At 33.0% G+C, this 14261-nt stretch overlaps 1 protein-coding gene across 1 annotated transcript; it reads right to left on the minus strand.

Annotated features, from left to right (window-relative positions):
* Nucleotides 1–1924: 1924 nt before the first annotated feature.
* On the minus strand, nucleotides 1925–13470 carry LOC148623741 (small nuclear ribonucleoprotein Sm D2). The gene is made up of 3 exons (XM_088565815.1): nucleotides 13355–13470; nucleotides 2794–2973; nucleotides 1925–2334 (listed from the first exon to the last, which is right to left on the minus strand). Exons 1-3 carry the CDS (start codon nucleotides 13357–13359, stop codon nucleotides 2160–2162), a joined length of 360 nt encoding a protein of 119 aa, XP_088421941.1. The 5' UTR covers nucleotides 13360–13470; the 3' UTR covers nucleotides 1925–2159.
* Nucleotides 13471–14261: the final 791 nt, after the last annotated feature.

Below are 14261 nucleotides of genomic sequence, written 5' to 3' on the forward strand. Positions count from 1 at the left end.
GGACTACAAAAATCGCAAAATTCCGGAATCATCAATTTCAATTGGTCAAATAGCAAAAATCGTTGAAAAAGGGCAACAACTCCTACATGGTTTAGGTCTCACTAACCACTTCCGGGTCAAATGGCCACACCCCCCCCCCCTATGCAGTACCAAAAACACACTGAACCTAGACATATGCATTGCAAGTGCATTATTTGTGTGTATTATGATTAAAAGTAGTCAAAATGAAGCTGAGAATGTGTACTTCAAAATCATATACGTAATTAATTACAAAAGTGTATGAATATTGCTTACATGTGTGAGTAATTTGCCTCCATGCTGTCAGTTAGCAGAAGAGGTAAAAATGTGGATTTTCAGTATTATTTATACAAGTAAATTTTGTGAAGAATTTCTACTATCATCGTACCATTTGCATAATGATTTTGGAAGCCTTATTTTCCAAGCTTCGCAACGGTATGCAACTTTAAGATGTCGTTTGTCCTGGAAATTCACAGTGAGACTTTGAAAATTACTTTTTTAACATGTAAAGTAATGGAAACGTTAGAAGTGGTTAGTGAGGCCTTAACAGATTAAAACCAAAACTTTAACAGGGATAGATCTCATTATGCTGAACACTTTTACCCATGTCAGAATTTAGCTAAACCTAATGATTTTGGAGATATATATGAAAAACTACTGTCTGACCCATATGTTCTAATTTTAGTAACGGCGGTCATGTTTTTCGACAAATCAAAAATTACCACATCATTTCTATGCAGGATACCCAAAGGAACATTTATACCAAGTTTGGTTCCAATCAGTCAAGTAGTTTTAGAGAAGAGTTTTGTACAATTGTTAACAACGATGACTACGAACGCCAAGTGATGGCAATAGCTCACATGGCCTTTGGCCAGGTGAGCTAAAAAGGTATTGAATGATATGAAAGGAATTTAATTTGGACTATATTTTTATGTAGTGTTCACAATTAGTAGGGAATGTTTTTCCCTGTTTAATTGTTTAATCAACCACATTGTTATTTGAAAGATTAAAGGGAAAGACCACCTTTGCATTAAGTTAGGCTCTAATGATAAATCATACCCACGTAAACAAAAATAAATAACCTTTAATGCAAAATGCACTTTTATAAAATGCTCAAGGCTATGCAAAGTTCGAAATCTTTGACATACATGTAGATAGCCATCTTGCAGAACTCTCTTATCTGAACGAAGATCATAAGCAGACTTTATAGATTTTTACTGATAGCTTCCGATTGGCCCGTGAAGTCACTAAGTGGGTTTGGTACTGATACAAGTACCGCAAATAATATGTAAACAAAAGAATATTCCGTAAATATTTCTACGATCCTGTTTATCTAATCACCACAACACGTCTTGTTAAGCTTACAATGGCAAGAATGATAAAAGAGAAATATTCTGAAAGGTGTTTGACTGGCAACAAGAACATTCTTTGGAAGTAGCCATTAGACTTTCCTCTGAGAGTCTGACATACTAGTCTTCTATCTTCATATCCTGTTGTTTTCGTCAATGTTTTCTGACATTTGCTTGTATGTTGTGTCTCAATCTCTTCTGTTTATTTTGGGTTGAAATTATAGGGGAAAAGTCCCAAATTTGCGATTTCTTTGGACATCGTAATCAATTACCTATTTACATTTGTACTTCCACTTTACAAACTGACTTTGTGACGTCACAGCTCAACCGATCACGGTGGTGCCCATATGCGGGGGAAATTCAAATTCCCTAATTATAAATCACAATTAATTAGTCAAGAAAAGGAAATTATTTTGTTTCAGTTTAATTTTCATGAGCATTTCAAAATTAGTTTCGATATTTATGACTTGCACAATTACATAGTCTTCTCCTTTAAACCTAATTTAGAACAACCTAAGGTAACTTTGTACAAGGATGTAATTTAGTACTACAGAAAATAGACAGATGATTTTAATTACAAAGGAATACAAAAAGGCATTCAAATAAGGAACAGCTTCAGTGTAAATCAGATGAATTAATGAATAAATGACTGAACTATGGATACATCATGATTTGTTTTGGTCATTTTCACAACAACACATTTTGAGAATGTCTGTAAGTGTACTTCCATATCAAAATAACTATATTACATCAAAAAAGATATTTTGACAATCTGTTCTTTCAAAAGTAAAGTTATTTTCCCGTTGCCATTGGATTTCTTAACACCAATATAACAGAGTCCCCTCGAAGAAACATCTTTGAGATGTATCTATCTTTATTGACAGGCTTCGATTTCTTTTTCCCTTTTCCAGTTTTTGGTGTTTCTGTCCACATTTCTTTTACATTTTCAAGTACCATGTTACAATGCCTGAAAAATATCAGTAATTAATTTGATTTCCAATGCCTTTTTAGTTCTATTTATATATAAAAAATTAAAATGAACTATATCTCATTACGGCTAAAATTCTATGAAATCTTACAAAGAATGCAAAAGAATAGCCCATTAAATTGACACTATTTTGGGACAATCCAACTGAAACTTCTCAGAAAACTAACCTGATTAACCCTAAATTGCAATTTATTTATTTAAAACTATGAAGAAGGATTGCCAGAATTCATGAACATTTTTTCAACTTTTTAGAGACAGAAATTAAATGAACAAATGTTTATCCTGTTGAAGTCTGACAACTTATACCAAACATTTAGATCAACAGAAAACTAACAGACATTGGGCCAGTGATTATTTCACTCGACAGGTTTGTAATCAGGCATATTTCAAATCAAAAGCCTTTCAGTGCACTGCATATGTACATTGTATTGATCATACCTATCAAAAGCTTTAACTCTTGCTAGCAATTTCTTGTTGTTCCTGCAGTTGATCAGGACCTGTGTGTTGTTTTTTACTGATTGGGTGAGGACAGATAATGGTCCAGTGTTGAACTCTTCCTGTTCTCTTTGAGATAACTCCTCTGGACTCATCTCACTTTTGGGTTTTTGCAATAGAGCACTGTAAAAAGTAACAAAAAAAATAAACACGATTAATTATGCTCTTCTGACTGGAGTGTTTTCTTCATAAATTTTAAAAGAAAGAGAAACATGATTTTGAATCATGTGAATCTTAAGAGAGAAGTGATTCAAATTGAAATCATAACCCTTTTTGACATGTTTAAAACCAGTTCATTGGAACATTGTATTTTTTAAATGGTTAAAACATGGTTTAAATTCACGGAATAGTGATTCTAAAACATATGGCAGATTCACATTAAAGAAATGCAACCTTGAACACATCTTGTGGTACATGTAATGTAGCATCATGCCATATCAAGGCAAGATAAATGGTAAATTCACCTGCATGTACATTAACAGGTAATAAATGTATAATATCTGGTTATTACCAGAGTTAAATATATATATATATAGTGCTAAATATAAATCCTTGACCAGAAGAATCAATTAGCAATCATAAAATGCTCCACACTCATCATAATTTCCAAATATTTTTTTTAAGCTAATGCTAACAAGTTTATTTATAAAATGCTCCAACCTAACATGATGACAGAGATGGAACCATGAAAAAATAGGGCAAGTAAAGACACAATATTGTATTGAAGTCTACTTCTCTGTCCCTTTTTAGGCCAATTGCTTGGACCATAGACATACATGTACATTAATATATGTATTACTATAGGTTACACCTGTTTAGATTATTTTTAATTTTATATGTAAGGTTGCACTATACAGATGCAATTGAGGTGCATTGTCTTGCAAACAAAACTGATCCTGTTAAATATTGTAAAACTTAAATTAAAAGGCGAAACCTGGTGTAAATATTGATTGTGGGTAGTTGAACATAAATAGACGCAATCCTTGAAAAGATAAAGAGGTGTGAAATGTATGCTTAAAGCTATCCAGAAAGACTCAAGTCCTTGATGGATTGGATTCTCTCCTCTGCACCAACTGGCTGTTTCAAAATTGCAAAATTTTGCACCAACTTTAAGAATTAAAATTATGAACAAATGAGCAGCAAAAGGTACACCTTTCTTGCTTTTTTTTTTTTTTTTTTTTAACAATAATGCCATGCCTGCTTACTTTTTCTGGTAGTTTTAATGTGCCTCATATTTTAGAAAACCTGTTTTTTGACAATTAATTTGGGATGGCATCCAAAATTTGTTATGAAAACTGATATATTTTTTCATTATGTTACCATGGCAGCAGATTTTCATGATAAAATATAAAAGAATATCTATCTTTTTCATGGTTCTCCATGATATAATGTTTTGAAAAATATATACTTTTTACAGGGAAAAATTCTTGGATTTGCTTCCTAGCTTGAGTCCTGTACTCTATCAGGGAAGCTTCTTTGAGAGTCTCAATATAGCTTTATTTCCACATTTTGTCATAAAGTTATCTGCAGTGACCTATCCATAGAGTGAAACCTTAACATGGATACTAAAGAAGGATTAGACATATGTTTTACCAACTGATTTTCTCTCAAAAATTCAGTTTTCAATAACTATATTACAAGGTATGACACTAACTTCACTTGTTTGGTGGTCAATAGGACTACTTCAGAGGTAAAACTGGTAGTCTGCAGACAGTAATAACGGTTCCGTTCTTAGATCTTGTGAAAAATAAGGCAAAATTTAGATAGCCAGTAGAACTACTATGAAAAATTTCCAAGTAGTCAACTACAGTTTGTGTATAAACGACAAAAATGAAAATAACAAAACATGTGATGGTGGGTTCATCTACTGGTGTCATTTTCTCAAATGAGAAGCACAAGTAGCAAGCAAAGCTCAATCTGTGGAACAGCAGAGAGCTCTACGGCAAGATGCAAATGCAAACTAGCAGGGTTCAGAATGCTGAGAACAAAAATATACATGTATCGTCTGGAAGCAATATTTAAACCAGTCAATATAACAATAAGCATCGTGAATACATATTTTAATAACTTGAAGGATGTCATATGAATTATATATATTTGTAGAAAAAAAAAGATGTACACCTTTGTAGGGTAGTTTGAATAAACAAAAACCAGGTGTAAAACCTCAATGAAATACATATTTGGGTGGTATAATCGCTCACTATGTAAATTAAACATACTTGAAATAAGTTTATCATGAAAAAAAAAAAAAAGTTTTTTTTTTCCTATTCCAACACTTTCTAGACCCAACGAGAGTCTGATAATCAATATGGCATCAGTACTTCGAAAATGTTCATGTCCCTTTCTAACGCCTTACTGATTAATATGAGGAAGGCAATGGCCTCAAGTGCAAGCAAAATCAAAAACAAAAGTATTAGGTTCTCTTTTCAACAAATTAGGACTTTGTGCCATTAATCATTTTGCTAATTTTGTTAACGAACTTTTATCATCAGTAATAAGTGGGAGATGGCAAATTAAGATCAAAATACTTGTAAAATTATCAGAACTGTTCCAGGTCCGGTGTTGGTACATGTAGCAGGGTTTTACCAAGATCCTTCCAACCAGAAGTGCCTTTTTGGAAAAAATAACATGGACGTCATTGAAACATTTTGCCTAGCCTTAACTTCTACTACGTGTATTTCTGAAGCGTCAGTGTATCTCCAAGTAGTTCTTTGCTTGGATGAATTTCTATCTTAGACTTTCGTTGGGTACAAGTAGTTTGAAAGTGTTGTATTATGCATAAAAAACTTTTTTCATGAAAAAACTTATTTAATGTTTATTTAAATGAAGTAGGAAGCAATTATACCACAAAAAAAACATATTTTACTGAAGTTTCAGATTTATATACCTGAGTTTTCGGTTATTTAAGGTACTGCATTTATGTATGTTTACTAAATAAGAATGTGACATTGCAATCAGTGATGTTGTTCCCTTACACTCCTTTCCCAAACTCAGTTCCAAAGACATGCAATATGAAAATGCCAGAATTTAAGGTAAAAGAACAAATTTATGCATTTGGTTTAAAACATACAGAAATATTTTATTAGTTTCCCAATCACAGGAGCTTGTTTCATATGAAAAATAAAAATAATAAGAACTAAGTACTCCCTCTCTAAAATGTCAATATGAAGAATCAGACGACGTTTCAATTCAATATTGATACTCCACGAAAACACCACCAAATTTGTATTCACTTCCACCGTGACTCCTGAGACTTTATCTTTTGAATGTGCACAGCCTTCCTACTCGAACTTTTCAATTCACTTCATAATTTGACGATTTGTTGTCCTTGTTTCTGTTTAGAACTTTTACCAATTAATTTAAAGCTGCATTAGCTGCCAAATTTGTTCAGTTCTGATTGTACTGAATTTTGCTGATTTAATGAAATAAGTTTGTAGTAATTCAATTGAAGCAATAAATGTTGATAATACCTACAGAATAAATTATTTTTCGTTATTACATCGTAAGATTGCCTTGATTAAAAATATACTTTAACCTTAGTAAAAAAATAACAATAACGGTAAACATGTGTCTTGTTTACATTTCCTTTCATTTATTTCCTGATTAGTTTTCAAATACATAATGACAATTACTGGCCATATTTGTTCCACATTATATCACAATACGTAAATTTCAAAGGGATGCTTGTGTTATATTCAACTTTATTCTTTTATGACTGGAATCCATCGGTCTTCCTTGTCTTAATTCTGGTTTGTGATGTCAGAGTTAATATAAAATGTTTTCTTTAAAAATACAAATGTAATGTTGTATGAATGTTTATATTTTTAAAAGTTCTTGGAATGCACACTTATACAGAAACAAAATTTATAATTGATTAAGAATTTTAAGAAATTGAAAGTTCATTTGGCGGGAAATAAAGAAAATCCAAAAATACATGTAGATCCAATGGTGAATGGATATGTCTGAAATGAAGGCCAAAACAACACAACTGGTTTCTGGTAAGGTTAACCTGGTTCAATAAGAATTGAAATTAAGTTAAGAAAACACTCTCCCCGTTATCTCTGTTACCACTCAAATATGTCAGGGTGTGTGGTATCAGTGGACCAAACTTTGAAAAACAAGAGGCTCCCAGGAGCCTGAATGGTTCACCTGTTTAAAGTTGGTCTTTCAAGGGCAATAAATTTAACAAGTTGTCCAACAATGATAAGGCTCATTACAGCTATTGAAAGTTTCTATCTATTATAGTATTCAAGATATTGGCTGAAAACTGTACACGGACATGTCCAACAATTTTGACTCAAGGAAACTTTGGTAGGGCTATGATAAGGATCATTTTGGCAAATGAAAGTTTCTTTCTATCTATTATAGTTTTCAAGATATTGGCTAAAAACTGCAATAAAAAATCATCATTTTTCACCTTTCAAAGGCAATAACTCTTACAAGGAGTTGCCTGACAACTTTTGAAGGCCTTATAATAAGAGTTATTTCAGCAATTGAAATAATTTTGCTAAACCTAACAGTTTTGGAGATACATGCGAAAAACCTACTGTCTGACCCCTTTGTCCTATTTTTAGTAATGGAGGCCATTTTTCAACAGATCAAAAATCCCCACATCAGTTCTATGTAGGATACCCCAAGAGACATTCATACCAAGTTTGGTTCCAATTGGTCCAGTAGTGTCAGAGAAGATTTTTAAAAGAAATAACATAAAAATAGCAAATAACATTGAAAAAGGGCAATACATATATATGTAACTCCCAAAATGGCTAAACCGATAAAAATAAAAATTTGATCACAGATAGATCTCACCATGCTGAACACTTTCACCCTATGTCAGAATTTGGCTAAACCTAATGCTTTTGGAGATATATGTGAAAACTACTGTCTCACCGCTATGTTCTATTTTTAGTAATGGTGGCCATGTTTTTCGACAGATAAAAAAATCCCCAAATCAGCCTTTGTCCAGATGAGCTAAAAAAAAAAAGGGGGAGATCGTGTAATGTATTTCCATGTGGTGTTGTGAGAATGGACTGGGGATATTCTTGGTAAGTGCTAGTTAAAATGGCACTTGGTCAAAATGGCAACTATGTAAATAGCTGATATGGCACCTACATAAAGTTAAAATGGCACTATTTCTATTCAAGTACATTTAAGAGGTAAAGATGGGGCAAGATGGTTTTTCTAAGACTGTGTTCAATGTGCTTTAAATTCTTTGGTTATCTGTTATTGAGAAGATTTCTATACTGTTATATGTTATTGACAAATCAATTAAATGTTCTGCTGTTTTCTGAAGATAATTTATTAGTTTTCTGTAATATGTTATTAGCAAACTCAACTTGATTAACCGTCTGTTCCGTTTTTGGAACCCCTTGCGCCCCCAAGTAACAATAAAAAAAAAAGTGTCACGAAAGTTGTTACCAGACCTTCAACATATAGATAAACCCATGAGATGAGGGGATGGAAAGGGGGAATACCTTTCTCCCACCTCATTTTTCCACCCCCTCTGCTCCAAAGTGTGTCTTCCTTTTGAAGACTTTCCTCCTTTCTCCCTGGCGCTCAATACCCAGTGAATTTGCCAGCCTTAATTTACCTCCGAATTTCGGCTGTTTCCCCAGATATAGTTTCCCAATTCTGTGTATTTATTTCCCAAAATTATAAAAACTCCAAACGTAAAACTGGTAAAAATTTGATTGTTTACTTTTGAAAAGAAAAGCCTCTGCTTAGACTTCAAGCGTTGTGGTTCTAATTTTTGTTTCCTGAAGTGCTCAAGAGATTCAGATATCGTTTATTTTTGGTCCGAAGTCAGTGCGGGTACAATTCAACTGTACTTCGTTTCACACCATAATACGCATTTTACCCCAATAGTTCCGGAGATGGAATCATGTCTCACAACACAAATACCAGTGTGGGAAACCACCGCTCGCCAGCTCGCCAAATACGAGTAGAAGTGTAATTTGGCGAGTTCTCATTAGCTTACCCTTGTCAATTTGGCGATCATCATATGATTGGCGAGTTCCAAGGAAAGTTAACCAGCCAACAGCTTATTTAGTTAAACATCCCTTAACATCATACATTAAAAATATGTTCCCTACATATCAAGAAGTTAAGCTTGAATATGTCAAGTAATTTTTCACAATTTTATTGACTTGTAAAGCATTGTATACGATCTGCCATTTTAATTTCCCGTAAATGGGATGTGCCAAAACCTACGCGATGGTCCCTATCTCGTATTAGAAGTCAAACGAAATTATCTGGGTAAATGTTACCATGCAAATTAGTTGTTTATTGTCAAAATAAAAATGAACAAGAAGCAAATGATAAACATTTTCTTGTTTCTTAATGATGAATCTGTTGAAATATAATTTTATTTTTAAAACATGAGTTCAGAAATGGAGTACTTAAAGTACTTGAAAGACTTCAACAGGAGGGAATATTCGAAAATGGAAAAGTTTCTGATAAATTTAGAAACAAATGAAAAGATAGTTGAAGAAGGAAAAGGAAAGGCAGAAGATAGTCAAATCCAAGAGAAAACAGATGATAGTACAGACAAAAAACCAAAAAAAAAAAAATTCTGCTAGATGAATTTCTATTTGGCTAGCAAGATCAATATTCCACTAGCCAGTATGGCAAGTTTGGGAAAAAATGGTTTCCCACAGTGTTATACTAATCCAAAAAGTAAACTAAACGTGGCGCAACAGGTTCTAAAACCATAAAGGACTTATTTTGTACAACCCCAAGTACAAGTAGTGGTAAAAGTGACACAAAGATCGTACAGAAAATTGTTGATGGCATTATTTTTAACATGTTTACATCTTGCTCCAATCAGTCCAGTGTTGACATTTGTGAATCAGATGACCATATTTAAACTCCTCCATCAAAAATGAAGAAACTTACAGTAAGTAAACCACTCCTTAAAGATCCTGTGCAATTAGAATTTCAGTTGAAAAGTTTCAAAATGCAACTTTTTATGTTGAGGAATACTGGTCTGCTTGTCAACCATTTGACCTTTAGCGGTACTCATCTGTTTCATTTTAATGTTTTTACCAACTGTGTTCCAGCCAGGGGTACCTGACTACATGATTCAGATGCATGTCAAATTCAATCATTATGACTTTTCCAACCTTTTTTCTCAAAATGTACAAAGTAAACTGTGTATGATTTTCTAACTGCTAAAAGAAACCAGCTTACATAAACAAACTTCGATGCAATCATGAAAATTTGTCACAGGACTTAAATGAAGAGTTAACAAGTGAAGACCTAGACAAACAGGTTGAAATGTTTAAGGGACTTAAAGACAGAAAAATGGATCTTTAGTTAACCATGTGAAACTGTACTCTAAAGTGAATTATAACAAAGATCAAACTTACTTGTTCTCTTTAGTATTTGAAACAATGAATCAATTTTACATGCAAATACATTTTATTTGCATGTATATAGCTGTTATTTGTTTTGGCATTCTGTCATCATTGTCTGCATATTTTTTTCCCAATTTGGTGTAAATTTCCCAATAAAAAGGGAGGAGGATTCTTTGAAAAAAAGTAACAAAATCACTGATACCCTTTCCACCCTCCCATGAAATAGTGAGGCTGAGCTCTGAAATGTCCTAATATAAAAGGTGATTGATTTTAAGTTTTCATTAAAAATGCAATTTCAGGTTATTACAAAATATAAAAGAAGTTAATGGGACTGTTACTATGCTAGAAGACAAATCCAACGTTAATGATTCTAAACTCATTGGACAATATATTTCAAAACTTCTCAACAAATGTAAAGTCAACCGTAAGGATACAGGGGAAGACCGTCTTGTTATGAAAACATTGCCTTAACTTGTATCGATGCAACAGAATTCACTTTCAATGATATCGCCAGGTTATTGCCAAATGAATAGTTTATTTACAACTGGGATAAAAGCGCTATCATGTTTGCCCATTTCATGCATGTCAGGTTTAACGGTAGGCAACCGTAACTTGAATTGAAGGTTGTTTCTTTAAGAATGTTACAGTATTCCTCGATAAAATGGAGTTAACTGCTGATGATAGAGGCATCCCTAGAAGAGTTGATATGTTCATTCCTTAAACAGGGAACGATTTTCCCATTTTTTATCACTTGCTAAAAAAGGCAAGTGCTGATTTTTTCTACTTTCTAAAATAAATTTTCACTTGCTAAATTTTTTAATATGTAATTAAACAATTTGAACAGCTTAAATACAACTATCAACTATTGGTTAGGGCCATAAGGTACAGTATTTGGCCTCTGTTTTCTGTCCATTGCCTTTCCACTCATGTCAATTCTCATTAAATCAAATATATAGTGGACTATCATCAGTATTTTCTGCAGGGATCAAATTTTACTGGAAAATTTACTGCAAATTTTAGCGAGTGTTGTCTCCATTTACATGTATTTATCGTATATTTTATGTCAAATAAACTTTTTGTACCTGCAAATGATGACCTGTCTGTCGAGTATTTATGGGGGCATAATTTTAGATGAGATGTCTATACAAGAGGACCTTCAACTTGTAGGTACTAAAGGGGGAACAAACTAATCGGTTGGTCCGATTCTGGAAGTGAGGCAAAAAAACATGCAGACCTTAATCAAAGACAGATTACGAACTTGCAAATCATGTGTCTCAATACATTTTTAGTGGGTTGACCGGCTTCCGTTGGCCATTTGCTAATTTCCCACACATGCACAAACCGCTGAACTATTTTAACATTTTAGAAATGTGTAGATGTGCTCTATAGTTCAAGCCTATACATATTGCAGCGTTGATGGATCGGCTAATAATAAGGCATATATAAAAATACACTTCGATTGAGTATGTCCTACTACTAGCAGGATGTTTGTGAGAAATTACAAAGATCCCACAGAAAGAATAATATAATTTTTGATGGACCCTAGCCATTTACTAAAAAAAAGATTAGAAACAGTGTGTTAAGAAGTGGCTTTTTAGATAGTCATCAAAGACTATACATTGATAATCTGGAAAATGTGTATTGACATGTACAATTGGGATCTCATGAATAGCATTAGGGTTAACCACAAATTAACTGACAAACATATTTTACCAAACAATGCCCAAAACATGCTGAACAAACTAGTTTTTCAGACATCAGACTCAAAATGCTAAATTTGATGGAGAGTTATAGAAATTCACTGAAACAGCGCTCAATATCACTGTGCTAACACAAACCCAAACTACAGTCAATAAAGAACTGGAATGCACAGTGTAATACAGGGTGAAACAACAATTTCCAAAAAATCTAATACAGGTGAAGTCTCTGCTAAGCCATCTGCACTATCATTACCACCAAAAAATAAGAATGAATGTTGAAATGAGAACTTTAGTTTTAATCATCCTATCCATTAAAAAATACATGTCAAAAGCACTTGTTTTGTATAAAAATGAAATACACATTTATATTTGTAATTTATAATCCCTCCTTTTTTTATATAGAAATTAACTGTTGACCTGTAGTTCCACTTACACAGGCCCCTCACCATTCTTACAAGCCAGGGGCCTAAGGCCTAATGCAAACTGTGAAGACTGGAGGTTTCATAAATAGTACTCATTTCCAACTATTACTTTGGTTTCCTTTTATGTCTATTTCAGTCATGAAAAAATGTAACATCATCGCATGATCAAAGTTTTATTTTAAGCTGAAGAGAAACTAATTCAATATTCTATGATTTATTTTGTTTAATTTCTCAAACAATATTTTACTCAACACAACGTAGATCTACTGAAAATTATAGTGGTCAGAATAATTATTCAATTCTGCATACAAATCAAATATCACAAATATTTTTGGAAGTTTCCACAATTCAATCTCACGCGCTCTAAAACCAGCTATCATCACATATTACATCACTTGGTAATTCAGGGCACTAATTAGTGTTACCGATCAATTATTCACTGTTGATGGATTACCGCCATTGAAAACAGTAAAACGTCTAAACATAGCCAGTGACAACAAATCGTTAAATTAAGAAGTAAATAGAAAAGTTTGAGTATGAAGGCTATGTACGTTCAAAAGGTAAGTCTCAGGAGTTTAACAGTGTAAGTGAATACAAATTTGGTGTTTTCACGGAGTATCATCATTGAATTGTAACGTCGTCTGATTCTTCATATTGACCTTTTAGAGGGGAGCACTTAGTAATAATTATTATCATTTTTTATAAGAAACAAGCGCCTGCGTTCCCAATGACCTAATTTTAAATTAAATATTGTAACAAACTCAGCTGATCAAGTGTTACTCAAGCATGTTCTATATGTCTTTTACAGTGACGCCTTCTACTCTCCAATATGAAATGCCGTGTTCTCTTTTATGCACTGATTGCAACGCACGAAAAAAAAACAAATTACTGAGCTTGTACAGGACGCGATGTAAACAAATACTATGTCTGCAACACATTGGAATGACATAAGGAAATTTAGCATACATTGGTTTAATTAAGAATTAAATTATAGCCATTAACTTTGTGTGAGAGAATTAAAACTTACGACATTATAGATCAGGGATGCAAATGGATTATTTGCAATAACAAAAATTTAGGCTTAAGCCGCCGTTTTAACCGGAAGTTGTATGTATACGTTGGTCAAGTACAAAATGTGTAACCTATAACCGTAACCATACCAAATTTTCCCGTGAAAATTTAAAAAGGGAAACTGGTTTATTTTCAAAATATGTTTTAGTTGTATTGAAACTATTTTTTTTTACTTTTTTGTTTTATGCAGACAATAGTATCATCTGGGCTGTTAAAAAATCTATTCTTGCAGCAGAGACTTAATATTCGAGTAAATATACACCCCTGCTAATTAATGACCTTCACGGCAGTAAATGGCTGACAGACAACCATTTTTTTTTGTATTTTCATAAGGGGAAGATAAAAGTTATTATATTTACGTCAATATGTAAATTATCCAGTAAGTAAGCAAGTAAGTAAGTACTTATTAATAAGTAAGTAAATAAATCGGATACAAATAAACGAAGTAACATGAGCCATACCGACAAAAAAATAACCAATCATACCACATTAAGATATATCGGAGTTCGATCCACTGAATTTGAGTTCAGCAGAGGCATACGTACAATCAGTAATGGCTCCACATACAATTAAAGATATTGTAACGACAGCATAGGTTCATGCTGAAAAACCAGTAAGTAACTTTAACTCTTCCATCACACGAGGGAAGCGACGCTTAGAATCAGACTCTCAAAAAGCTCGTACCAAAAAGTTAAAGCCATAAAGTAATTGATTTCAATCATAACTATGGTAGTATTTTTGTGGCTTCTTGAGCGATAAAAATTGCTGTATCTTAAATGGGCGGAATAGAGTGCACAATGATTTTACCCCTATAGATTTAGTCGTGGAAGTAGTGTCGTGAACTAATGTATAATACCATATGA

The sequence above is a fragment of the Perna viridis genome, chromosome 2 (assembly GCF_037379345.1).
Source record: "Perna viridis isolate PV_CMFRI_1.1 ecotype Kerala chromosome 2, ASM3737934v1, whole genome shotgun sequence".
Taxonomy (NCBI): domain Eukaryota; kingdom Metazoa; phylum Mollusca; class Bivalvia; order Mytilida; family Mytilidae; genus Perna; species Perna viridis.

What these genes read in the sequence shown, in the direction of transcription:
- LOC148623741 (XM_088565815.1), bottom strand. An exon ending in AGAGTTAAAGCTTTTGATAG is followed by an intron (nt 2,335 to 2,793) that starts GTATGATCAATA and finishes GATATTTTTCAG; the next exon opens with GCATTGTAACATGGTACTTG.